Source organism: Prosopis cineraria, unplaced genomic scaffold (genome assembly GCF_029017545.1).
Source record: "Prosopis cineraria cultivar Desert tree isolate PC_DT_omini unplaced genomic scaffold, ASM2901754v1 PC11, whole genome shotgun sequence".
Classification (NCBI taxonomy): domain Eukaryota; kingdom Viridiplantae; phylum Streptophyta; class Magnoliopsida; order Fabales; family Fabaceae; genus Prosopis; species Prosopis cineraria.
The window spans coordinates 39,545,928-39,573,464 of NW_026555342.1; the positions used below are offsets into that span (position 1 = coordinate 39,545,928).

Here is a 27,537-nt window from a genome sequence, read left to right on the forward strand (position 1 = left end):
TTAAAATAAAAATTTATAAAAAACATGAAAATTTTAATTTTAATTTTGAAGGTTGCTTGAATATTCTTTTCAGTTGTAGCATGAGGAATATGTTATTGTGTGTCTCTGTCATATATATATATATATATGTTTAAATATGTAACACAACAACTAATGTTGATTTGTTCTCTAGATCACAACATTTGTTTCTCTCAAGCAAAATGACTTTTTTTTGTATTTATTAATTATGAAATTAATGCTTGTTAAAATAAAACAGTGATTTTTTTTCACAAATATTTAATATATTTTCTATTTGATCTACTATATATTGAAATTAAACTTTTATCAATATTTTGAAAAATAATATGTGGATTAGATTGAGAGTTACATTTTCAGACACTTAAACAAGACTACTGATCAACAGTGATGCTTGTTTATTTTAATCTTTTTTTTCTTTAACAGAGATTGCTTGTTGCCCGACTCTAATTTGAGAGGATGTGCTTTTGTTTCTAAATTAAAATTTACTGACTCTAATTTTCTTTTAAAATTGTCACCTTGAACCTTGCAGAGAGAGATATAATTCATCTCAAAATCCGTTTCTAAATTTAGAGATGAATTTTAATTCATCACTAAAATAATTATATATAATTCATATATTTGTTAAAGGTGGATTATTCTCCCTCTAAATCCGTCTCAAAAATATATATTTTTTAAACAAAATATTTCTCTTCATTCCTCCATTATGTTAATCCTTTGCAAATTTTTGACATTAATTTAATAGCGAGAAAGAAAAATTCATAACAAGATATTGCCTTAAACATAGAACATATAATTTGCTTTAAATACAATAAACAACATATAATAGTTTATAAAAGATGTTACATGGTCTTCTCCTGCCAAAATAAAAGATATCATTGTTCTGCAAATTCTTCAAACTAAACCTAACAAGGGGGGAAAAAAACTATCTGCATGAAAAGCTTCAAGCTTACACTTATTCCTAAAATAATAAAAAAAAGCAAAACTGTAATGGTAGGTACAAAACTCACAAATGCAATCATCACCATATACTTGACGCAAAGTCCCTGTAACATAAACATGAAAAGTAAACATTAAACCAACTTTACATCAATATATATTAAATATAAAACCTTAAGGCAAGGAGTATGTGAAATACTCACCATTCATAAATAGAGAATAAAGTGGACCTTCCATATTTTATTAGAACTTCACTCATTATGGGGTGCATGTATTCACAAAACGTAATTATCAATTTCCTCTTCCATAAACAGCCTCTTATGCCTTTCCTTCGGACTAAGACCATGTATATCCTCACAATTATCATACTTCAAGCAGTCAACTCCCTTGAAACACATGTACAAAACCTTTGAATATTGTCATTGCAACTCTACAGTCACACTAAGAATATAAAAACCAACGAAGGGGCAGAACAAAAACATTACAGAGATGATTACTAAATGCACATGTGCCATGGTGAAATCTATTTTTACACTTAGGTAAAACAATTTTGGAACTTATTCTAATCGTGAAGATAAAATTGACACAGAAACAGGATAGATTACTTGCATCTGCACTAAAAGTTCAATTTTGATTGTCCTCAAAGATCTTTCAAGATGAAAATCTATAATGAGATCAGTAGGCCAAGTATCAATAAATTTTTGGAAGATGGGACAAGCAACAAAAACATATGAAGACTCTTTGGAAGAAAGCTGCATTCATGCCACGTGTAAATCATAACATTCATGCCTTTTATTTAAGTAGTTTATCTAAAGTTTTTTTTTTAAAAAAAAAAACAAAGAAGACTAATATGGCACCTAAAAGATGTGAAGTTAATTTCCATCCACCGTTTGTCTTGGTGTCACACATGTGCAAAATACAAAATAGTGAACCAAAGAGCACCTTTACAAAGTAAACTTGCCATTACTTCAGAAATCACTGCAAAGAGAAAGAAAAGTAAATATTACTCTACAAATAAGAACAACTCACTTCCATTCTGAAAATTCAGTCCCCAACACAAAAAACACAAACTAATTTGCTGAGTCAATCTTACTATGTGCCATAAGTGGTTAAGAAAACACAAAATTCAGCAAACACTAATGTTTACTGATCTACTCATAAAATAACTCACTTCTAACAGTGATTTCATTATTTCATTTCTATTTGGCACTCTGTTAAGTATTAACACTGTCCACAATCATCAAAGACTAAATAATATTTTTAAAATTTAACGTGCTGGTCACTTACACGTACTTGGATCAATTCCAAGCTAAGACAAATCTATCTGACCATCCCGAAGTGCCTCTAGAAAAAGAAAAGCGCATGATAGCACTCTTCATAAATAAAGTGCACAACAAAAAAGATTTTAAATGCATATAAGTAAATGAAGAACTAAAAAACCTCCGCCAAAAGTAGATATATCCATACCTCTGGTAAGTACTAAAAATACATAAATTATATTTAGACTCAAACTAATTAACATAAAATTTACTAACTTCAAAAAACTGAGATACTAGCCTCTCTCTCCTTTTTTGATCAGCTTCCCGAGTTGCAAGCTCTTGTTTTGTCTTAACATATGCAAACTCCACAAAAAAATTCAGCCCCCGAAAAAAGGCCTAATCTTAGGAACAACTCTACATTTGCAATGCAGTTACATTTGTATTCCAAAATAGAAACAAAAACAGGATATAGTATTTCGATCAACTCTAGAAATTAAATCCTAATACATATTAAGAATTAAAAAAATATAACAGGCGCAAGTGGCATAACCATATATATATGCCTGAACCTCCACTCCAAGCCATGCAGATCCGTTGCCACAAGCTCTTGCGAAGGACATGATTGATTGTAATCTAAAATAAAAGCTCACTTGAATTACTATGAAAGAACTGTTTTAAAGCATAATCTAGAAAGACAGGTATTGGTTGTAGCAACAAGCACAGATTTAAGCATAAGGTTAGGCCACCATATTTTGAGACATTAAATATAATTAATATGATCTGACTCAACTTATGCATATGAAAGCACAAGTGAAATTAAAAATGATTGGAGAAACACAAGCACAAGGTTGACTTCACTGCAGCTGCAACATCCTCATCTTCACAGTCAGCATCGATTTTCACCTTCCCATAGTCTTCTCATCCTCATCTTACCTGTAATGTTCTCAAGCACTAAAATTCACTCTTTAGAGCTCCAATCAAATCTTCCTTCCTCTAAATACCATTAACAAATAAAAAGAAAACTTAATGACATACATTCAAGTTTAATAAACTCTTTTCCAATATTAACAATACTGTAATCAACTAAATTCTCAAATCAGCCCAATTTATAACTTTGACCTTTCAATCCTTGAAGTATTGTGTATATATACTTTCTATCCAGCACTTTGTTTATATAATAATTTTTTTTTACTTTCCAACTCTTCTAAAGCACATGTAGTTAAATTTAAATCATGGATGTACACACACACACACATCACACTTTACATCCAAGAATCTACAGTGCAAAAATTCAGAGGTGTGGAATAGATAAATCTTAACTCTAACCATTTTCAGACATGCATCAAATATTCCATAGACATCTTCAAGATGTGTGTCTGTGTGTAAACAATTTGGAGCTTGAATTTGGAAACCAAACGATTCCCCCACCCCCCCCCCCCAAAAAAAGAAAAAAAGATCTCGTAATTCCATTCTAACTTTCATTGTAGAAAACAATTGCCTTCCATAGTTCTAATTTACAGCAATACAATCATCACAATATTTTTTTTACCACTATAATTCAAAATTTCTTCTTACAAACATTTTATCAAACACCTCCTAGACATTAGTGTGAACACTGTACATCTAAGTTCTTTCCTCCTCAATCTCATCCTAACATTTTCTAATGTCGATATATGAGTTTATTAAACTTCCCAATTTTCACATAATCAGGAAAATTAAAAAAGAATACGAAAATTCATTATCTAAAAGTTTTCCCAAGCATCATTATTTATCATCAATTTCCTTCATATATACTCCTCTAGCCATAACTAGTTATTTAAATGAGATCTAATCCTCCTTCAAACCTTTCAACAAACACTTAATATGCATCAATTCCTAATTTACTCAATGGAGCTTCTTATCCATCAATCATCTGCCAAAAAAAAAAAAAATTCAGCATCAACATTTAGATTTATCATACTTTTCAAAACCATAGCCCATCAAGAATCAGATTAAGCTCAAATAAAATTCAAATCAACACTATCCTCATCTTGCACGTTAAACTGAAAATTTTCAGCTTATTTAAACCCTTCCTTCCTCATATATACGACACACAGAGCAATAAAGAAAGGGAATAATTCACAATTATTGCAATTTAAACACACATACACGAACAGAACCAACAAGGAGGAGGGAGTTCGAAGCTCCTCACCTTCAATCAGCGGCGGAAAGAGCAAGCAGCACCAACTAGCAGTGCAACCATGGGCCAAAAAGAAAAAAGAAGTCCCGTCACACACCCTCACCGCAACTGGAACAGAAAAGGAAGGAGTCGCTGAGAGAGATGGATGAAGTACGCCTCAGCAAAGACATAATAGGGGAGAGAAAGGAGAAGAACTGACAGCGACACTCATACCTGTTGCATGAACCGAGGAGGAAGAGGAATCTCTAGCTTGTTTGTGGCCGCCGGCGATGGATGAAAAGGAATGCGGCGAAGAAAGATTGGAGAAGATACAAAAGGGGTTTGAAGTTCACTCCCTCTTAGTCTCTCCCTGCTAAAGCTGAAAGGATAAGGGAAAGAAATATCCGACTCTATCTGATCACTCTTCTTGTTTTTTTTTTTGCCCCTTCTTCTTCTTCTTCTTCTTCTTCTTTTATGGGGTAGAAATGTAATTTCCAGAAGTTGTGGCAAACAAAAAATTCCTGGCCTCGCACCACCAAGATTCGAACCAGGGTTATACAACAAGATGAATTTTCAGTTTTGCACTAAGCCACAAACACATCATGCTAAATTTATCCCGAAACGAATAAAAATATTCATAAATTAAATTATCATAAATTTTGACTTAACTTATTGAGTTATTTCAACTTAAAGCCTAACAGATCTCCATTAATTATGTTCAATTTAGATTTAAAAATCTACACAAAATAAAATAATATTCAATAGGCGTATGTATAAAAATATTTAATGGAGAATTTTATCATAATTTTTAAGATTTAATCAATCAATTCTCACAAATAAGCAGTGACTGATTAAATAAAATATAATCTATTTAATCTCAATTAGCCACAATTCATTAATAAAATGACCAAGTGAAGAGGATAAAAATATAATTTATTAGGGAGCTTGGGCTAAAAAATGATTCGAGAAATGACTAAAATTAAAGGAGACAGGGAGTTTTAATTGAAAATCAAAGATTCATGTTAACAATATAGGTAATAAAAAACTAACAATTTTCTAATTTTTATAAAAATATTTTATAAAATTTTTGAGACAACTCTAGAGACAGATTTGTTAATAATTAGATATGGATTTTCTTGCTGTCTCTAAACAAGTCTCGATGATTATTTTAGAAGAGAATTTACAAACAAGTATAAAAAAATAACTTAGATAATTAGAGATGAACTCAAGTTGTCTAAAAAATTGTCTCTATTAAAATTTAGCTATGACTTAGAGATGAAGATTTTAGATACCTTTTTATTTGTCTCTAAATTTGTGTGTAACATTTTTAAATTATTTTTACAAAAAAAGTTACATAAATAATTAAAATATTTGTTACACGTCTCTAATTCCGTTTCCATTAGAGACACATTATAATTTGTCTCTAAATCGAGTTTTTTTTTTTTTTGGCATTGTAAAATGGTCACACCATCAAATGTTAGATATTATCAAATATTATGAATTAGAGATATTTAAAAAGGAAGACTCAATTAAGTTTATCAACAGTACACAAGGAAGACAACACTCTTGAAACAAAATATCCTCTACTTTTCTGCGACAAAGTACCTTTTTACATCAACTATTTATTATTTATTTATTTTAAAAATAAGCTAATAAAAAAGGATATGCATTTTTATTCATTAATTATTTGTTGCTCTCTTTGTTTAGTATGAAACATTTTTCTAAAGTATGTCATATTAAAAAACTACATGCAAGACATTTTAGATCTTTTAAGGTGAAATTAATAAGGTTTTTTTAATAGTGCCCTTAATTAAGAGGTGTAATTGATAATGTTTTCTAAAGGAGACACTCTATTAATAGATAAATGTGGAAAAAACGAACACACCTTCAATTGTCAGATATTAATAGAAGTTATCAATTAGATACATTTGAAAAGGAAGTTCCAAGGTTATCAAAAATACATAAGAGGAAGAGAGAAAACTTGACACAGAATATCATCTACTCTCTCGTGACAAGGTATCTTCCTAAATTATCTATTCATTGTTCACAAGGCCAATTTATACATAGATTATAATAGGATTTTGGCTCTCAAATTGCATAATTGTGGCTAATAATATGGGAAAAATAGGAATATATTACTTCACTAAAGAGTATTTTATGTAAATTGAAGAGGAAGAAAGCAAAAAGAGGCACAGAACATATTAGAAAGCAAGAATCACCCTGTCTATTTACATCTATACATAGACAAAGCTTGTAAAGATCACGATCATCTACGAATGAAGCATCCATCCTTGGCTTCTGGTCCTGGCTCTTTCATAGGTTATATATGGTCACAACCAATGTAAATAGAGCTACTTTATATAGCAGTTCATCAATGTAACTGTGACAAAAAGTGGGGAGGGAGTATGTATGTATTATTTAAATTTTTTACATCTTCCCACATCGTTTTTATAACCAATAAGAAAACTATTTATTATAGCAATTGTAAAACTAATAATAACTTTCTACATTTCTTGTAACAACATTGTTTTTTTAATCACTGTTAAAAGCTTTTTTGTAGAAAGTTATTATTAGTATTTTTTAATCACTTTATGTTATCGTTACGTTCTACCTGAGTGAGATGAGTGAGATAACTAAGAGCAATGGAGGAAAAGAGAATCATGTTGGTGACTGTGGAGGTGGTAAAGAGAGAGATAAGTTATGTCAGAGGATTCTTCTCCTCAACTGGAGTTTGTGTTTAGGAGTGGGCTCAGGGAGAAAACAGAGGGTAAAGGGATGACTAGGAATGAGGGTTTCACCTTTAAGCAATGGGTATTCTGTTGTTTCACCTTTGATCATGGATGATTGATGATCATTATATTTTGGTGCAACGATAGAGGCCAAATTTCAATCTATGGAAGGTTGATACGCAATGGAAGATTGCTGTGTGGGTGCATATACTATATTTGCTGTTTGAGCTTTATAATGTGGAATCATTGAGAAGGATAGGTAATATGGTAGGTAGAACTTTGAAGGTAGACTTGTCTACTTCAATATACGATAAAGGAGTATTTGATAGGATTTGTGCAGAGATTGATCTTCATAAACCTCTTTTACTGGGTTTTGCTGTGTTTGGCAAAGTATGGAAATTTGAATACGAGGGCTTGCATCAAGTGTGCTTCCATTATGGAAAGTATGGGCATCTCAATAAGGATTGCCCATTGATAAACACTGATAGTGAACAAGGTGAGGTAACCTCGAAGGTAAATGAGGAAAATGGAGATGAAAGTAAGAGGCAAAATAGGAAGAAAATGATTGATAAGATAGTGCAATGCCGTTGTCGATGATGGAGATGGGTCAATCGGAGAAGGAGATGCAGTTGAGTCCAAATATTATGATAATATAGGACTTCTGTAGGAATGTTAAAACTACAAATTCCAAGGGATTTGATAGGGGTATTTATTTGAAGAATCAGTTGAGTGAGAATGTCGGACGAGAAAATCAAATGGAAACATGTGTTAATTATGAGGCAAAGTCAAATCAAAAGCAAGAAGGATATTTAAAGGGGTCAAATGGTAGGATATTTGGGAAGGAAATTAATCAAACAAAAAATGCATGGGTCCCAGTATGACATAAAAGAAAGAATGATGGGAGGAGTAGGCTATGGGATAAGGAAAATAGATATGTGGATGCTGGGGAAAAAAAGGCTATTGTGGTGGCTCAAAATGATAGGCACACACATTGGTCAAATTCTTTTGAGGTTCTAAAATTATTAGATTTAGATAAAATGGATATGGGCCATTTGATTATTACTGAAGCAGGACTTGTGGATGCTCAAATGGAATATTGTAATAGCGGGCCTCCAAACGTGAATACAAATATCCATACAAAGGGTGAGGTTGAGGTAGGCTGAAAAATTATACACTAAGCAAATGGATCATGTAAACTTTGGCTACTGTTCACGTGGATGCATGCATGGAAACACAAGGTAAATCATTCTCAAAGGGGCAAGCACTCCTTCTCTAGGAAGTTTCCTAATGAATTATATGATTTGGAATTCTAGGGGTACGGGGTCAAAGTCTTTTTTCCCACCTTGTACAAGATCTAAAAAACATTATATACTCAATTTCTTGGCTATTCTTGAAACGTGAGTGAGTGTCCAAAATGCTAGTAAGCTGATAAATAAGTTGGGATTTTCGTACTTTAACGTGATTGATGCAAAAGGATATAGTGGAGGAATTTAGATTCTGTGGGATACTACTATCAAGAAGGTGACGGTGGTTGAAAAGCAATGTCAGTTTATTCATCTTGAGGTTACTACTTTTCAAAATGTAAGCTAGTTCACGACTATCACTTATGCTAGTTCTAACCCTGTGGTCTGAATATGCTGTTGAAATGAGTTATGAAGATTGAGTATCAATATCTAAGGGGCCTAGGTCATTAGAAATGACTTTAATGTGACGTTGTTGGATGAAGAACGACGATCAACAGCTATTAAGAAAACTTCTAGTGACAAAGAGTTCAAGAGGTTAGTAAATGATATTGATGTCACTGACTTGGGCCATGTGGGACCTGCACTTAGAGATGGGGAGGGTTGAAAGTTTGTATTGATCATTTTCTTGCTAATAACCAATGGCTTTATGTTTACAACAATGCCACAGTGACAGACCTGCCTCGATTCAAGTCTGATCACTGGCCGATCCTTCTAAGCATGAATGACAGCTCATATAACTTTTGAAGTGAGAGACAATTTCAGTTCATCACCTCATGGGTCCTTCACAATCTGTTTGAGGATATGGTAAGAGAGAACTGGTCAAAACATGTTGATTGGTCAGTGAACATCTCTCAATTTACACAGGCTTATAAGGATTGGAATACAATTATTTTCGAACACATTGAAGCATGTAAAAGATGTTTATTGAGACAACTAGATGGCATCTTGAATGTTATTGTTAAGGGATGGGATGCTGATTATTTTGAAGAGCTTCAATTCTAGCTATGGAAAAAGCTTGAAGAAATGATCATTCAAGATTTATTGCTATAGGCTCAGAAAGCTTGACTACAATGGCAACTATATGGAGACAAAAATTCTAGTCTATTTCGCTCCTTTACTAATCATTGTAAAAAGATTAATAAGATTACATCTTTATAAAGGGAGGATGGGAGTTGGTCTTATGATAGCATAGAATTTTGGGAGATGATGACTGGTTTCTTTGCTAGTTTATTCCTGGAGGATGGGGTTGATAGATGAACTTTTACCTACTCTATTTTGTCCCCTACTCTTGAAGAGAGCCGATAGTCAATGTGTGCCTATATAGCTACCAAGGAAGAAACTAAACAAGTGCTTTTTGATATGGAGCCCTTGAAATGTCTTAGACCTAATAGATTTAATGCTTTGTTTTACCATAATCAATGGGACCTTGTGGGTGACTCGATTGTCAATCTTGTGTAGCACATCTTCTCTAATGCACATAATATTAAGGAGGTAAATGGTACTCTTATCGTGCTTAGTCCAAAGAAAAATCTATGAATGTGTGAGGGATTTAAGATCAATTAGCTTGTGCAATGTTATGTATAAAATTATTACGAAAGTAGTTGCAAAGAGAATTTGTATATTTCTTAAATTATTTCCCCTAACCAATGTAGTTTCATTCCTGTACATCACAGCTTTGATAATATCATCGTAGCTTAGGAGATCATGCATTCTATGCCTAATATGAGGAGGAAAACAAGTTTTTGGCCATCAAAATTGATTTACAAAAGACATCTGATTGTGTTAATTAGGAGTTCATGCATAATTGTCTAAATGAATTAGAATTGGCTAGCTCTTTTATGGACTTGGTTTATGCTGCTCTTTCAACTGTACACATGCAATTACTTTCGATCGAATTAAAGGCAGATAAATGTATCCCTTTAAGGGGAGTAAGATTGGGAGATCTTATGTCACGTACTTGTTTGTAATTTTCATGGAAAAGCTTGCCCACTTAATTCAAGGATAGGTGAATTTAAGAGATTGGTAGCCTATTCGTCTCACAAAGACCAGTCATCCTTTTTCACATTTGTTTTTTTTCATAGATGATATTATTTTGTTCTCTAAAGCCACTATGCAGCAAACACGGATAATCAAGGAAACTCTTGAGAAATTTTGCGTTGCTTCAAGCATGAAAGTCAACTCTTCCAAAATGTGTATGTTTTTCTTAGTTAATACTATTATTACTAAGCACAGTGAGATTAGTCAGCTTTTGGACTTCACACAATTAGCAAACATGGGAAAATATATGAGAGCTCTTCTTCTCCACAAGCATGTCAACAAGGAGGCCTTCCAGGAAACAGTGGATAAAGTAAAAGTTAGATTCATGACTTGGAAATCTAGTATGTTCTCTTTTGTTGGCCGCTTAACTTTAGCTACATTGGTGATATCTGTTATCCCAAATCATGTTATGCAAACTGCTCAACTTCCAGTGAATACTTGTGAAAAGCTTGATAAATGCAATAGAGACTTTATCTCGGGTACCTCAATAGAACAAAAAAGATACATTTGGTTGCATGGGAAGAACTTTATAAGAAAAAGATGAATGGTGGCTTAGGTTTTCAGCATGCTAAATATTAGATCAAGCTTTACTTATGAAGCCTAGCTAGGGTTTAGTAAAACAAAGAGATGATTTATGGGTAAAGATAATTTGAAATAAGTATAATTATAGGGAAGACGTATTGTCTTGAATTGATGTCAACCAACCTAGGTCTAATATCTGGTCTGGGATTCAACTTACCCAGAACAAAGAGCAAGATAGGGTAGAATGGGTGAACTATGGATCAAATATTCACTGGAGGTCGAACAAGAATGACATGTTCTCTATTAAATCTACTTATGACATGGTTCCATGTACAGACTCTTGAGTAAACAAATTTTGTGAAAAGCTTTAGAAAATTGAGGCTTTGTAACAATTTAAAACTTTTTTATAGATGGCTGCCCAAAATATTCTATTGACAAATGTCTCACGAAAGAAAAAGGGACTCTGTGGTGAGGACACATGCAATATGTACAAATAGCTCTGAAGATATTGTTCATGTTTTACGTGACTGTGTGTGAACATGTTGCTTATGGTAGAAACTGATTTGGCTCGTACTATGGAATTGTTTCTTTACAATACAGCTTCATGATTGGCTAAGATGGAACAATACTACCAAGGAAATGAAAAAGTTCAAGGATTGGAGTGCACTCTTCACTCTTGTATGTTGAGAGTTATGGAAGCAACGAAACCTCTTTATTTTTGAGAATATGATCACACCTGTTCAAGCTATCGTAACTCAGTCTCAAGCAAATATCCGAAGCTTGAAAGATGCACATAAGAAGGTCAAATTTGGGAGAGAGATCATAACACACATTGTGCTTGGAAGGGAATGCCTACTTGACGAATGGATAAAATTCAATATGGATGGGGCATTTGTAATGGAGGGACGAGTGGCTGCATTTGGAGGTCTACTTCACAATTCTATGGGTCAATTCATTTCTAGTTTTATTTAACAGTTAGTTAGGGGAGATAGCCTCTCAGCAGAAATTACTACATGGATGCATGGGTTAAAAAATGGCTTGGGACTTGGGTTACAGAAAAACAATTCTTGAAACAAATTCTATGGAGACTCTGGAACTAACGAGAATGGGATCTATTATTGAGCATGAAGATCATGTCACCATTGAATTGACATGAGATTTTTTGCACCAGACTTGGGAGGTGAAGACGCAGCATGTGTCTCGCGAATTTAATCAACTGGACTTCCTTGCAAAGTGGGCCCTCTCCATTTATCCTGGGTTTCACACCATCAATCAGGCTCCTTATGGGCTCATTCCTTTCCTACAAGCCAATTGTAATGTGGTTGTAGTTGATGCTAGGCATTAGCTTGCTTTTGTTTCCTTTGTTTATTAAAAAAAAAAGCTTTTTTGTACCTCACATAAAGGTGAAAGGTTAACTGATTTATTTATAAGAGTAATTTTTTTTAAAAAAATCCTTAAATTACACTTGAAAATTAAAAATGCATTATAATTTTTAAGTCAATAATCATGTAGACATCACTTTTTATATTAGATATAATAGTGTATCCATTGTAATTAAGAAGTGAGATGTAATATATAATAGACCAAGAACTATTATCATCTTTCTTAACTTTACTATTCCATGTGATTTTGGTGCGTCCTCCCCAAACAATTTCTCCTCTCCGTACCAAAGCTTTATCAATTTCTTCTTTAACATGTTATTCGTGTTTTCTAACTTCCGTTTTCCTTTTTTTTTTTTTTTGTAATGAAGGAAACACAGTTGCATGGGTTGTATAACAAGCCCAAATTGAAGCCCACATCCACGTCAGAACTTAGAACTCTTATGGAAGAGATTCCCTGCATGAAGAGCATCTCGGTTATTGTGTGCTGCGAGATCCTAACAGAATATAGGATCCGTTTATTTAATTTTTTGAAAAAATTACAAATAGATTCTATATAAGAATATTGTTTACCAATAAGTTTCACATATTTGTAAAGATACATTTAGGTCTCATAAGATTTGGTTGTAATTAATTTACCATATAAAATGAATTTCCTTTAACTGGTGTTGACCTGTCAAAGAATGAATTTTTTTTGTGAAAAATATTTTTGTTGAATTATTTATGTTTTAAAATTTAGAAATCAAACATAATAGATTTATAAGTAAATTTTGTACATTTACAGCTCAAACTTCTTTGATTTACAACTCAATCTTTTACAATATTAATAAGTTAATATTTATAGTTAACTTTTGCATATTTACAAACTAAATTTCAAAATTTTACAGCAACTTAATTCACAAATATCACTTGTAAATTTGCAAACTTTAATTTGTAAATATTAAGGTATTAATATGTGACGTTTGACTTGTAAATATTAAAATATTATTTTTTTGAGAATAAAAATTTTATTGATATGTGGATTATTGTTAAAAGTTGTTTATATTTTGGATCGGATGGAGTATTTTTATTAAAAATAAAAATTATAATTATATACGCCAATTAAATATCTAATAATTGTCTATATAAATATCTCATATATAATTGATGTGATATGCATCTGTAGAACACCAGAGGCAATAAAGTCTAATTCAGATAACATGCACGAGCGAAGCTTATAGATAAAATTTGTAATGAATATAATCCTTTTGCAGAAAGTGAAACCCTACTTTCCCACCCAATTTTGGAATTCAAAATACTTTTTTTGGTTTCTCTATGTAAGGTTAAAGTCCTATTACTTTTTTAAAGAAAATATTGCTTATGTCTTCACCCACGAACCAAGAAATTAAGGTTTCATTATTGGAGGAAGACATTATAGTGATGATTTTAGAGAGAGAGAGAGAGAGAGAGAGAGAGAATTTGTGCACTGTGAGACTATATATGATGTATCCTTTTTAAAAAAAGATTGAAAGTATATTAACAAAAATAGAAAAGAGAAGTTACATAGAGAGACTTAATGACAATACATTAATTTTCTCTATATCCTAGTCATTTAAAATTATAGTTAATTTAAATTTCTTGTTCTCTTTGTATTTTCACTATCATGGCCTATAGGACTCTTGTATTTTTTTTTATACCTCATTATCGTTTCTTATCAATTGAAAAATAAAGGTAAATTCATCCTTTTTAATTTTTTTGTTTTTGTTTCTAATCTCAACTCAACCCTCTTCTTCATTTAAAATTTTTTAAACTATTCAAATAAAGAATTTTAAATACATGAATTTTAAACGTGAGATTTAAAATGCAAGGTTTGAAATCTAAAATTAAAATCAATACACATATCTAAATGCTATTAGCTAACGTTAAATTTTATTTTAATTCCCTGAAAGCATTAATCAACATGATTTTTAAAGATATAATATTGTGGCAACTCATCAATGAAATAATGAGATTAATGCAACTCATAATTTCATCTACAATAACATGGAGTTAGGATTCACCATGTTTATAGAAAAGTAACTATGTATGTTGTTGCTAATTTTATAGTCAAAGAAATCCATGGAGCTGATCCAAGAAGATAGGCTAAATATAGCCCAGTTTTTGTTGTAACCTTTATAAACCCCTCCCAAGCTTATGCTTGCCCCTTTATTAAAAAAATAATAACACAATTAATCACTTGATAATTGGTTTGAGTAAATATAAAGATAAAAACCACCTCATCAGGTTTTGAGAGGAAAGTAATATTATTTTTTGGGTTAATGATAGTAAAATGTAGTATGTACAATCACCTCCATAACACTACAGCATCATCCTATTGTTTTGCCTCTGCCTTTCTTCAAGGTATTTGTAATTTTTTCACACACACATATATTTTATAAATAACGAAACTTATTTTTTCTAATCCAAATGTAATTGTTAAAAAAACATACTTGACAATAATTTATATGCATATGTATGTTATGATAATTTTTAAATTTGTAATTTAAAATCTACATAATTTATATTAACTATCATTTTTTTTAAGTAGGCTTCCCTCCTCCTAGCTTTCCCCACTCTTGAATCTATACTTCAATTGTTAATATTTAATATATTATAAAAATTATTATAATATTAAATAATAAATTTATTTATAATAATAATATTAATTAATATATTATAAAATTTAAATATTTATATTTATTTATTATTTAACACAATAATTTTATATTATGTTAAATTTCAAGCATTGAAATTAATATTTAAAAGTGGAAAAAATAGGAGGTGGGTAGGAAGAGAGAAGCCAACTGTTAACGTATAGAAGTAATATTTCGCTCGTCCCTAATTATAAAATACTTATATAATTAAATAATATCAAAAATTAATTATATGTCTTAATGTAAGTATTGATAATATTTAAAATAAAATAGCACGTAAATAAATAATACAAAAATAATAAATATAAATTCATAGTCATTTACAGTTTAAAAAATTCTAGTTTTTTTCCAAAAATTATAGATTGTAATATAAAATTATCTAATTTTATGTTGTTACTTAATATATAATATAAAATAATTATTTAATAATTTGAACAACTATATTTATAAAATTTATATCATATTCATGTTATATTATTATATACTCATAAGCTGTTTTTATTTTATTTAATTGATCTTCATATATATATATATATAAAGGTCTTTAATAGGAATAAAATCAATGAAGGAATCTGCCTAAACTTTAGCTGACAAAGGTGATGAATGGCTAATCAAGGCCCCAATTGCTTTGTCATTTCGTTAGGAAAAAGCGGTCAAACATTTTTATCTTTGCTCCCACTTCCAACAACATATCAGATAAAGGAGGTGTTGCTATTTTGGTTTGTTGAATGCAACCTAAGCCAAACTGCATTTACTTTTTTTTTTTTTGAAACTAGCAAACTGCATTTACTTCACTAGCTCCTGTCTAAGATTTTAAAAACTGGACAGGTTATTAAATCAGAATAGATACTAATTTACAATTTATTAGTCGAATTAGTTAACATTAAATTAATATATTTTAATTTATATATCATAATCAAATAAAAAATACATGTTAATACATATATTTTTAAGAAAATATTATAAATGCTTGGTAATATGATTTATCATCTTTGGTTCATGAAGACACCATATTAATCAATGAATGAAGCATTCCATTTAGAAATTTCAAAAATGGTGAAAGAATAATAGTGTTAGACACTTTTCTTTGTTGTGATAGGCCTTTTTTGAAAGCATATTCAAGTTAAATTAAAAGGATCAAGTTTAAACAATATATATATATATATAACAGAAAATCTAAATATTAAAAGGATGTGTTTAGACTGGAAAAAAAATTGATATTAGCAAAAGAAAAATCAACCAAAATCAGAAAAATGAGGAAGAATGCGTTGAAGTGTGTTATCATGCATGCATAATATTTGTTAGGAAGTTTCTAGCAGTCCCACGTTGCTTGTCTCAAAAGGGAAAGAGTAAGAAAATGATTGGATCTAGTAAAAGGAGCTAATCCCTACTAATGTGGCAAACTAAAGTTCATGATGATCCCTAATTTGAATAACTTTTATAAAAATAATGTAATATAAATGAGAAAAATGTTTTAAAAATACAAGATGTACGAAGATATCATAAAAATTTAAAATAATTAAATAATAAAGCATTTTTATACAGCATAAATAAAAAAAGATATTATAAAATATAAAAATAACTAACTAATAATCACTTTTTTCATTATCGTTAGTATAAAATAATATCTTTTTTTTTATAGAATTTCTATAAGGTAATTTTTTTTAATATTCCACACTACTCAGGTTAGTTATTTAATAAAAACTCTAACTTCTCGTGTCAATGTTGACACGTCTGATTCCCATGATGCAGCATATGAAGGAATATATATATACACACACACACACACACATTTCCCAAAGGACAAACCTAGACAAGCGTTGGCTTAATAAAGAGATTAGAGGCTTAATAGTAATACTGATATGGAGAAGGCAGAATGTCACAGTCCTCAAAATCTCAATTCATTTAACTACTCTCAATCTCTAACCCACTTGGCTCTGTCACTCTTAAATTGACAAAAGAGCTTACATTGAAATAGAAGGCTGGCATTCAGGTCCCCCACACTGTGAAACTTGTCCAAAAGACATAAGCTGCAAATGAAGACGTCCTTCCTTCAGCCATGCCCACAGTACAGTGACTCTGCACCGACTGTTCACACCATCTGTCCTGCTCCTCTAGTGAGTGCCAAATAGGGAATCTACTCATCAGCCTAAATGATCCTATCCTTAGCTAGCCTCGTATGAAGATGATATTTTTATGCTTAAGTGGTTGAGGTTTTTAAAAAAATATATGACAAAAACAAAAAAGAATAAGATAAAGAACTGGAGAAGTAAGTGGTTCAATTGCAAAGTCCCATGTCAACGAGCTGGGAAGTGTTTGTGTGGCAATAGCTTTTGTATTAAAAAAGAGTGGGTACGTCTTTGAGTTCGTTGTATGGTAGGGGGTGAGTTGTGATTTGTTCAAATAACAACTCATGGTCCAAAAAGTCGTTTGCATGTACTTATCATAATGATGAGCATGGGTACTCATCAATTTTTTGAGCTCATCTTCATTTGATCTTCAATCGATTTCTATGTTCATTTTAAATTAGTTATTAGATGTTTTTTTTTTTTAAAGAGTTCTTAGATGTTTGTAATATTATGATATAAAATAAAAATTTATAAAAAACATAAAAATTTTAATATCAAATGTTGATTGTCTTCCATGCTCAGCAGGGCATGAGTATTATAGTATTCATCACTACTAATGAAATTTAGATTGTTCAAACTTAAACTTTTTTTATTTTATATTTACCTTCCAATAAGCTATGCGATACCAAAGGTCTTCATCAGGCATGGAATTAACCAACTTGTGTGCTTTGTGGACAATGTTGATGCATTTGTCCTTTTTTTGCTAATTTCTTGTATGCAATTTCAAGACGTGAGAGTATATAGATTTCCATGTTTGTAAGTTTGAAGGTTGCTTGAATATTCTTTTCGGTTGTAGCATGAGGAATATGTGACTCTCTCTCTCTCTCTCTCTCTCTCTCTCTCTCTCTCTCTCTCTCTCTCTCTCTCTCTCTCTCTCTCTCACACACACACGCACAAAACAATAATTAATAATGATTTGTTCATTAAATTACAACATTTGTTTCTCTCAAGCAAAATGACTATTTTTTTGTATTTGTTAATTATGAAATTGATGTTTGTTAAAATCAAACAGCCATTTATTTTTCCTGAATATTTAATATATTTTCTATCTGCTACATATTTGAAATTAAACTTTCATCAATATCTTGAAAAATATTATGTGGATTAGATTGAGATCTATATTTTTAGACACTTAAAACAGCCTGCAGATCAATAGTGATGTTTGCTTATTTTAATCCTTTTTTTACCAACAAAGGTTGCTTCCAAACTCATGAGCAAATGCCGGATGAGTGGAGGAGAAGTACATTAATTTCTATTTATAAAAATAAAGGAGATATTCAGAATTGTACTAACTATAGAGGAATTAAACTCATGAGCCACACAATGAAATTGTGGAAGAAAATAATTGAGCACAGGTTGAGATTGGAGACAAGTATTTCTGAGAATCAGTTTGGTTTTATGCCAGGTAGATCAACTACAGAGGCGATTTATCTACTAAGGGGATTAATAAAAAAGTATCATTGTAAAAATAAAGATTTACACATGGTTTTTATTGATTTGAAAAAAGCTTATGACCGTATACCAAGAGAAGTGCTTTGGAAAGCGTTGGAAAAAAGGGAGTACGGATTGCTTATATTAAAGCCATACAAGATATGTATGAGGGGGTAAAAACTAGTATAAGAACGCCTAGTGGTCAAACAAAAGATTTTCCTATAAAGATTGGACTACATCAGGGATCATCTCTGAGTCTTTATCTGTTCAACTTGATCTTAAATGTTTTGACGGAACATATTCAAAGGAAAATTCTCAAATGTATGCTCTTCGCAAATGATATAGTTCTTATAGCAGAAACAAGAGAAGAGGTTAATTGCAAACTTGAGTTATGGAGGAGGACATTGGAGTCGAAAGGTTTCCGTCTGAGTAGGAGTAAGATGGAATATTTATATTGTAAATTTGGTAAGAGATTATTCGAAAATAATTTGGAAGTGAAATTGGGAGATCAAATTATACCTCAAGTGAAAAATTTTAGATATTTGGGAGCTATTATTCAAAATGATGGCGAAATCAGTGGAGATATTTCACATAGGATTCGAGTTGGGTGGTTTAATTAGAGAAAAGCTAAAGGAGTTATTTGCGATTGTAAGGTGCCTAATAAACTTAAAGGAAAGTTTTATCACACTGCTATCAGACCGGTAATGTTATATAGTAGTGAATGCTGGGCTCTAACGGGATAGCAGAGCATAAAGTTGGAGTAGCAGAGATGAGAATGTTACGATGGATGTGCGGACATACACGTAAAGATAAAATTCGAAATGAGCACGTACGCGAAAAAGTGAGGGTAGCACCTATTGAAAAAAAAAATGATAGAAAATCGGTTGAGATGGTTTGGGCATGTACAAAGAAGACCAATGGAGGCACCAGTGAGAAGAGTGGAACATATAACTTTGAGTTCGATTAAGAGGCGTAGAGGAATGCCTAAGAGAACACTCTTAGAAGTTGTTGAACGCGATCTCTTAATTAATAATATTCCTAAAAGTTTGATAAATGATAGAGCACAATGGCGTCTTGCAATCCATGTAGTCGACCCCACCTAGTGGGATAAAGGCTTGTTGTTATTGTTGTTGTTGTTGTTGCTTCCAAAGATTGTTATAGTAAAATTACCCAAATTAAACATTTGATTCCATTGTTATGGGATGACCAACTTTCACACAATCATTTAGGAACTTGAAGTCATTGGTTGTGGTGGAGAGCTGAGACTTTGTGAAATTTGTGCCCTTTCACTTGTTAAAAATCTTTAAAACAATTTACAAAAGTTGGGAGTGAGTAAATTAAATGTGAAGTTGGAGGTGGCATTTGATTTTGAAGATTTGAGTAATTTTAAAAAAATACAGCCACTAGTGGTTATTCCATTGATAAAGTTTAAGCTTTGAATGTGAAAGTATATATGTTTCCTACATCTATAGCCAAGGGTGTGCGTAATCTTAAAGAGCTTGAAATAGAAGTAATTGTTGCAAAGGATCAAGTTTCAAAATCTATTACTCTTACATTTGTATTTCCTTGGCTGACTTCCCTCGAGCTTTCTACACTTCCAAATTTGAGGAACTTCTATACGAAGGGACACGCATTAGAATGGCCACACCTTCAAATGTTAAATATTACCAGATGTTATGAATTAGAGATATTTGAAATAAAAGACTCTTAAGTTTATCAAAAGTATTCAAGGAAGACAACACACTTGAAACAAAATAGCCTTTACTCTCCCGCGCTAAAGGACCTTTCTACATCAACTATTCATTGTTTATTTATTATAAAAATAAGCTAATAAAAAAGGATATGCATTTTTATGTATTAATTATTTGTTACTCTCTTCGTTCAGTATAAAACATTTTTCTGAAGTATGTCATATTTAAAAAAAATACATGTAAGGCATTTTAAATCTTTTAAGGGGTAATTAATAAGGTTTTTTTTTAACAATGCCCTTAATTAAGAGGTGTAATTAATAATATTTTCTAAAGGAAACACTCCATTAAATATGGATAAATGTGAAAAAAATGGACACACCTTCAATTGTTAGATATTAATAGAAGTTATGAATTAGAGATATTTGAAAAGGAAGTTTCAAAGGTTATAAAGATACATAAGAAGAAGAGAGAAAACTTGACACAAAATATCATCTACTTTACTGTGACAAGGTACCTTTCTAAATTAGCTATTCATTGTTCGTAAGGCCAATGTATACATAGATTATAATAGGATTTTGAGTCTCAAATTGCATAATCATGCCTTATAATATGGGAAAAATAGGAATATATTAGTACTTCACTAAGTATTTTATGTAAATTGAAGAGAAAGGAAGCAAAAGGCAAGCAACATATTTAGAAAGCAAGAAATCACCGCATCTATTTACATGTACGTGTAGACAAAGCTTGCGGAGATCACAACCATCCGCAAATGAAGCGTCCATCCCTGGCTTTTGTCCCGGCTCTTCCCCTTGGTTATGATCACAACCATTGTAGATAGGGTTACTTTATGTAGTGGTTCATCGATGTAACAGCGATAAATACTGGGGAGTGTGTGTATTATTTTTAAATTTTTTAACATCTTCCTACATTGGTTTTATAACTGAGGTAGAAAACTATTTATTATAGCAGTTGCAAAACTAATAATAACTTTCTACATTGCCCGTAACAATATTGTTTTTTAAATCATTGTTAAAAGCTCTTTTGTGCCTCACATAAAGGTGAAAGGTTAACTGATTTATTTATTAAAAGTATTTTTTAAAAAAATCATTAATAGACTTGAAAAATTAATAATGCATTATATTTTTAAGTCAAAGATCATATAGACATCACTTTTTGTATTAGATATAACAGTGTATCCATTTTAATTAAAAAGTGATGTAATATATAATAGACTAAGAACTATTACCATCTTTTTTAACTTTATTATTCAATGTGATTTTTGTGCATCCTCCCCAAACAATATCTCCTACCTGAACCAAAGCTTTATCAATTTCTTCTTTAACGTATCATTCGCGTTTTCTGACTTCCATTTGCCTTTTTTTTTTTTTTTATGAAGGAAACCCAGCTGTATTGGCTGTATAGACAGGCCCAGATTGAAGCCCACATCCACGTTACAACTCTGATGGAAGACATCCCCTACGTCAGGAGCATCTCGGCATAGGATCTATTTATTTAATTTTTTGGGACAATTACAAATAGATTTCATATTAGAAGCTTGTTTACAAATGAGTTTCACATATTTGTAAAAATACATTTAGGTCCCATGAAATTTGGTTGTAATTAACTTAACATCTTTGTTAAGTTAACTTCGCAAGTTTACAAATTAAATTTCGCAAGTTTACGACAACTTAATTCATAAGTATCACTTGTAAATTTGCAAACTTAAATTTATAAATATTAAGGTTCTAATATTGCAAAATGTTGACCTGCAAATATAAGAAATTTTACTTGTAAATTTTGAATATTACTTGTTAATTAATGTGATGTCTAACTTGTAAATATCAAGATATTATTTTTTTAGAATGAGAATTTTATTGATATGTGAATTATTGTTAAAAGTTACTTATATTTTGAACTGGATGGAGTATTTTTATTGAAAATAAAAATTGTATTTATATATGTTAATTAAATATCTCATAATTGTCCATAAAAATATCTCATATATAATTGATGTGATATGCATTTGCAGAACACCAGAGGCAATAAAGTCTGATTCAGATAACATGAAAGAGCAAAGTTTGTAGATAGACGCCGTAATAAATACAATCCTTTTGCAGAAAGTGAAAACCTATCTTCCACCCAATTTTGGAATTCAAAGTACTGTTTTATGTTTCTCTATGTAATTTTAGATTCTTGTTACTTTTTAAAGGAAATATTGCTTATATCTTCACCCACGAGCCAAGAAATTAGGTTTTATTATTGGACGAAGACATTATAGTGATGATGTTAGAGAGAGAATTTATGCATCGTGAGACTATATATCATGTAGCTTTTTTTTATTTAAAAAAGATTAAAAGTATATTAACAAAAATAAAAAAGAAAAGTTACATAGAAAGAGTCAATGATAGTACATCAAAAAGAGAAAAAGCAAAAGATAGATGTAGTTTTTTTGTAAGGTTGAGCAAGCAACCAGCAACCTACATGACCCGCCTGGACCCATTGAAAATGGACGGGTAAAAAAATGAGCAAGCTGAAATTACGGGCCAGCCTGTTTATAAGATATATGGGCAGGACGGGCTATAGGTTAGCCACTGGGCTGCCCGTCCCGTCTGGTTTCAATAAAAAAATTTGCATACTATTTTTTATTAAAACACCGAGTCAGTCAGTCGGAGAAGATGCTGGGACGTTGTGTTTTGCGATTTGCCAATGCCAAAATCAAAACCCTTAGTCCCTCACAAATTGTCGCATGCACCAGGTAGCCACAGACACAGAGAGTTGAGTTATAGTCGCATACCTCTACAACTTCAATCTCACATTCTTGTAGCCACAGAGGCAAATCTTTCTCAGTCGCTCTTGCACTTCAGTCATCAAGAGTTCAGGACCTTGTCTTCGCAATCTTGCTCAGTCGCTCAGTCGTAATCACAATCTCGCTACCTTGCTGGCTTGCTCTCTCCCTCATCTCAGTCGTACTCCTGTCTGTCATACATTGTCAGTCTTCATAGTTAGGAGTATGACGTAAGCTTAGCGCTCGCTGTAACATCCTAAGTTTTCCAATTAGTAATTATCAGTGTCGTTGTAACATTCTAAGTTTTTTAATTAGTAATTATCAGTGTTTTCAAGGGTAATTTGGTCAATTTAGATAAGTTATTGATTAACGAGGTTTATGGGAGACTAATATAATTTTTGAATTCTTGGACGGCCTTAGGAGAGGGCTAGGGTAATATTTGAGCGGACCATGGCACGAAAGAGAGTTTACATTTTGGTGTGGCTTTTTGTATCATGCGCCACGACGGGTGTGTCAATGCATTGTGGTGCACGGGCAAGATTAGCACTTATTAGACATGAAAATAGATTGAAAACAGAAGGAAGAAAGAGGGATAAGAGAGAGCGACGGAGAAGAGCTTGTGTTCTGCTATGGCATGATCCCTAGGCCATATTAGGAGCATTGGGAGCTTAAATCATCTTTGGGTAAGTTCTACATTCCCTATTCTTCTGCTTTTTTATGAAAATCTGGATTCGTGGGGCAATGAGGGCTTTGATTTTAGTTCTCTTGGGTTTACATTGAACCTATTAGTTTATTTAAGGACTTGGGGAGTTAAATCAAGCTTCTAACCCTAATTTATGAGTTTTATGATGATTGGGAATTTTTGTTAAGGATTTGGATGAACCCTAAATATAATTTGAAGACTTTGAGACAATGTAGGGAATTGGTTAGTGATTTTGGTGTGTTGGAATGTTTAATAGGATGGTTAGAGTGTTTGAAAATGGTTGGTGTAGTTAGATAAAAAAATTAGGTGTTATAGGCACTTAGAACCTAGAGAATTCAGGGTTTATCTAGAGTGATAATTGACAGCTGTCACTTGATTGTATAGATTGAGTGTTGCTCGAGCTACCTTGTGCATATAGAATGGATGGAGCTAACGTTGAACCATGATAACCTTTTTGTGTGACAAAGGGTTGAGGTAACAAAATAATTTACACTGATTGATTATATTGCTTAACTATTTATGAGTAGATAAATATATGTTTACATGTGTTTTGAAAGCTTGGCGTATTGTGAAAGATGATTTTCTTGTGCATTAAAAACTACTTTCAAAATGATAAAGAATTGTGAGGTCTTAAGTGAAAATTTATGATTTCTTATAAGGGTGTGAAATGTGTGGTAATTTTGAGCATGATCATGTTGAGGGTGGGAGTTCACCCATAGAAATGAGTAGTAAAAGTCTAAATGACATGTATCTCTTTAGTGTCTAGTGAGGCACGGTGTTGGAAATTTTCTCCTTAGTATCCATATAGGATACGGCATTGGAGAATGATGCTCCTTAGCATCAATGATATGATGTTAGAGTAATGACACCCCAATTCGTGTGCGATAGGGGGAGACCATAGTCTGGAAATGGGATAGGACACCTTTGGCTAGGTGATCCTACCACCGAATGTGAGTTTAAACCATTTTGGATGTGTACTTGGTTTAAGAGCCTATCATTTCAGTTGGGGTGATTGGAGGCTTAGATGGTAGAATGATCATGCTAGTGGCAAATGATTTGCATTTATGAAAAAGAGTATGTTATAATATACAAAAGTATATTTTGGTGTTTGAATAGCTTTACTCCCTAATAGTTGTGCATGTTAATTAATAGTAGTGAATTATTCTGTTACTGAGATGTTTATCTCACCCTATGACTATATTTTACAGGCGAGGGCTTTGTTAGGGCTAAGGGGAAGGAAGGGGCATTTAAAGAGTGAAGAGCATAGTTGTATAGTTTTTCCCCTTTCTCTTTTGGGTTTGTAATGAATATTGTCAATATATAATGCTAACTTAGAGACATGACATTATTTTGGGATATCACTTGTATGAATTTGTGATAAGTGTGCATATCTTAGTTTAAGATTGATGTTGTGTGTGCTTGGCCAAGTTACAATTACAAGTGATATAATTGAAGTGATTTATGTGCCAAAATGACAAAAGTTGATATGTGTGTTAAATTTTATCTATCCCTTTGTGTTATTGTCAAGTGGGAGTTTGGTGGTCATTTTAAGTGTGAATGTTTATTTGTGTGATATGATTGATATGTCATGTTGCATGTGGTCCATCTGAGGTGGTCAAAGTGTCTCTAGGGTTAATGCATTTGGCATTGTGAGTTGGACACCTTTGTATGTGTTCTGAGGTAAAAACAAACCATTTTGGGTTCAAGTGTCTATCATTTTAATGGATGATTGTTTGAGTGTGAGACTAGTGCTATTAGCTAAACGACTCGAAGAGGTTCGTGTGAACTCTTGAACCACCTAAATCGAATGTCAGATGGCAAAACATCGTGCTTTGAAAGTCCAAATAGCTGTTATGATAGCAATCTACTATCATGACAGTAGGTGCATACCGCGGCGTATGATAGTTTCACCATAATGCATGTGGTCTTTGAAGGACTTGTCCCTCTATGCTATCCGCCGTGGTAGATGGGCCAGAATCTAGAGAACATTTCCATATTTACTTTAGCTTGTTTCAGTTGCTATTTTGATTTTCATACTTCCGTTACTATATCTAATTAATTTTGAACTATGGTTTGAGCTCAAAAAATATTTTAAAAAGGGTCTTCTTGGGATCCCATTATTTTAACTAATTATCTTTTAAACCCTTGGGTTGTGATAACTTCTTTATGGGATTTTATCTAATCCTGGTTATCATAATGGTATGTAAGAGTATTGTCCTGGTAATGTTAAGGCAGACATTACACTCGTTTGCACAGCTCACAGTTGACAGCATAGGGCTGTTTGGGGCTCAGTTCAGCTTAGCTTAGCTCAGTTACTTGGTGCTCATTCAAACTCGATCTCATCTCTGCTTCATTATGCTTGTGTGTGTCTTCCTACCAAGCTAAGACCAGGTAAGTTATTAATAGGTAGTGATAATTCTTTGGCTCTGCCTCTACTCTCAGCTTTGAATTAGTTTAACTAATTGGATATGCCACCAATAGATGTCATTACCATAATTTAGAGGTGACAAATAGATCCTTCTTTTCTAGTTTCCAGTCCTACTTGCACGTCCAACCTATAGTTAATTAATTTCTTGAACACTTTATTCCTAAGCAGTCTCGATGTGCTTATAACCAGCTTGTAGAGAACCATCAGATTCCATGAGAATCCCACAAAAGAATGAATGCATAAGTTAATTAACTTACTTTGGTTATATTGAACTGTTTCATAATCTAAAGATCTCCACATTAGCGAGAACATGTATAAATACATTGCTTGACTGAAATTATGTGATTTTGTTTGTATTATGAAATTATGTGGCTGCTTGATTGGAATAATTGTACCTTCCTAATTTTTTAGGATTTAAAAGGATGAGCAACACTCAAACCCCTAAAGTAAATGTGGAAGAAGGTGATATTGAAACTAAGGCTACTGCGACATCACACAGTCTTACTACTCGAGCAGAGAATGTTTGTGAACATTGTATTTTGTCTAAGTCCTAATAAGTAAATAAGATAATATCCATAGTAAAATAAATAAAAAATGAAAATAATAAGAATAAAAAAATATAATATTTTAGAATAAGAATATATATATATATATATATAAGTTGGTACAAAGATAATAAAAATATATTCAAGCTAGATCACAATATAATAATTGAAATAATCAGAATAGAATATAATATGATATTATAATTTGAAGATTTCAAGATAACCTAATATCTAATATTAAGATTTAAAAATTTCAAAACAATATAATAATTAGGATATAATAATAGGAAAGATAACAATTAATATCCAATCTCTAAATAATAATAATAATAATAATAATAATAATGATAATGATAATGATAATGATAATAATATAATAATATATAAAATAATAATATTGATCATGATAGGATTGAGATATTAGGAAAACCTTAGATGAATGGGTCTATATAAAGGAAAGAAAAGGTAGACCATAGAGAGTTAGAGAAAGATTCAAAGAAACTATGTGAGAGAGACTGAAGGAAAGAAGAAAAGAGGAGACAACAAATATCCAGTTAATTGAGATTTATAAATGTAAGTTGACTTTCTTTTAAGCCTTAGATGTCTTTATATCCTTTAATAGTTATCTTTATAGGAATATTATCTTATAAACACTGATTGCATCTCGTTTTGGGTAATCTATATTCATCTCATACTTTTGTCTTCATGTGTGGTCCCATGTATGTTGGAGGAAATCATTAATTTACTCTTGGGAAAATCACTTATTTGGCCCTTAGTTTTGATGTGTAATATACTATTCATCATCTCCTTTCATAGCTGACATTTTGCTTGTGCCCCTGTGATAGGTGCGTGTATTAATTAAATCGCTTGA

The 27,537-nt window shown here is 31.7% G+C and overlaps 1 protein-coding gene and 1 long non-coding RNA gene across 16 annotated transcripts; one reads left to right on the forward strand and one right to left on the reverse strand.

Annotated features, from left to right (window-relative positions):
* Positions 1-792: 792 nt before the first annotated feature.
* LOC129285856 (uncharacterized) lies at positions 793-4,797 on the reverse strand. 15 transcript variants are annotated; one of them, XR_008587376.1, is made up of 6 exons: positions 4,606-4,797; positions 4,405-4,500; positions 2,242-4,125; positions 1,812-1,932; positions 1,158-1,340; positions 793-1,061 (listed from the first exon to the last, which is right to left on the reverse strand). It is a non-coding gene; the product is annotated as an uncharacterized LOC129285856 (long non-coding RNA). The 15 variants fall into 15 exon arrangements; XR_008587366.1 differs by having other exon boundaries at positions 1,158-2,846; positions 3,004-4,125; XR_008587369.1 differs by having other exon boundaries at positions 1,158-1,932.
* A 2,274-nt stretch (positions 4,798-7,071) lies between these two features.
* On the forward strand, positions 7,072-8,948 carry LOC129286505 (uncharacterized). Its single transcript, XM_054922461.1, has 3 exons — positions 7,072-7,182; positions 7,248-7,638; positions 8,827-8,948. The coding sequence occupies exons 1-3, from the start codon at positions 7,072-7,074 to the stop codon at positions 8,946-8,948; spliced, it is 624 nt and encodes a 207-aa protein (XP_054778436.1).
* Positions 8,949-27,537: the final 18,589 nt, after the last annotated feature.

Coding starts and splice junctions, on each gene's coding strand:
- LOC129286505 (XM_054922461.1), top strand. CDS start 7,072: ATGTCAGAGGATTCTTCTCCTCAACTGGAGTTTGTGTTTAGGAGTGGG. Junction 7,183..7,247: donor GTTTCACCTTTAAGCAATGG/GTATTCTGTTGT, acceptor GTGCAACGATAG/AGGCCAAATTTCAATCTATG. Junction 7,639..8,826: donor TGAGGAAAATGGAGATGAAA/GTAAGAGGCAAA, acceptor TGTTGGATGAAG/AACGACGATCAACAGCTATT.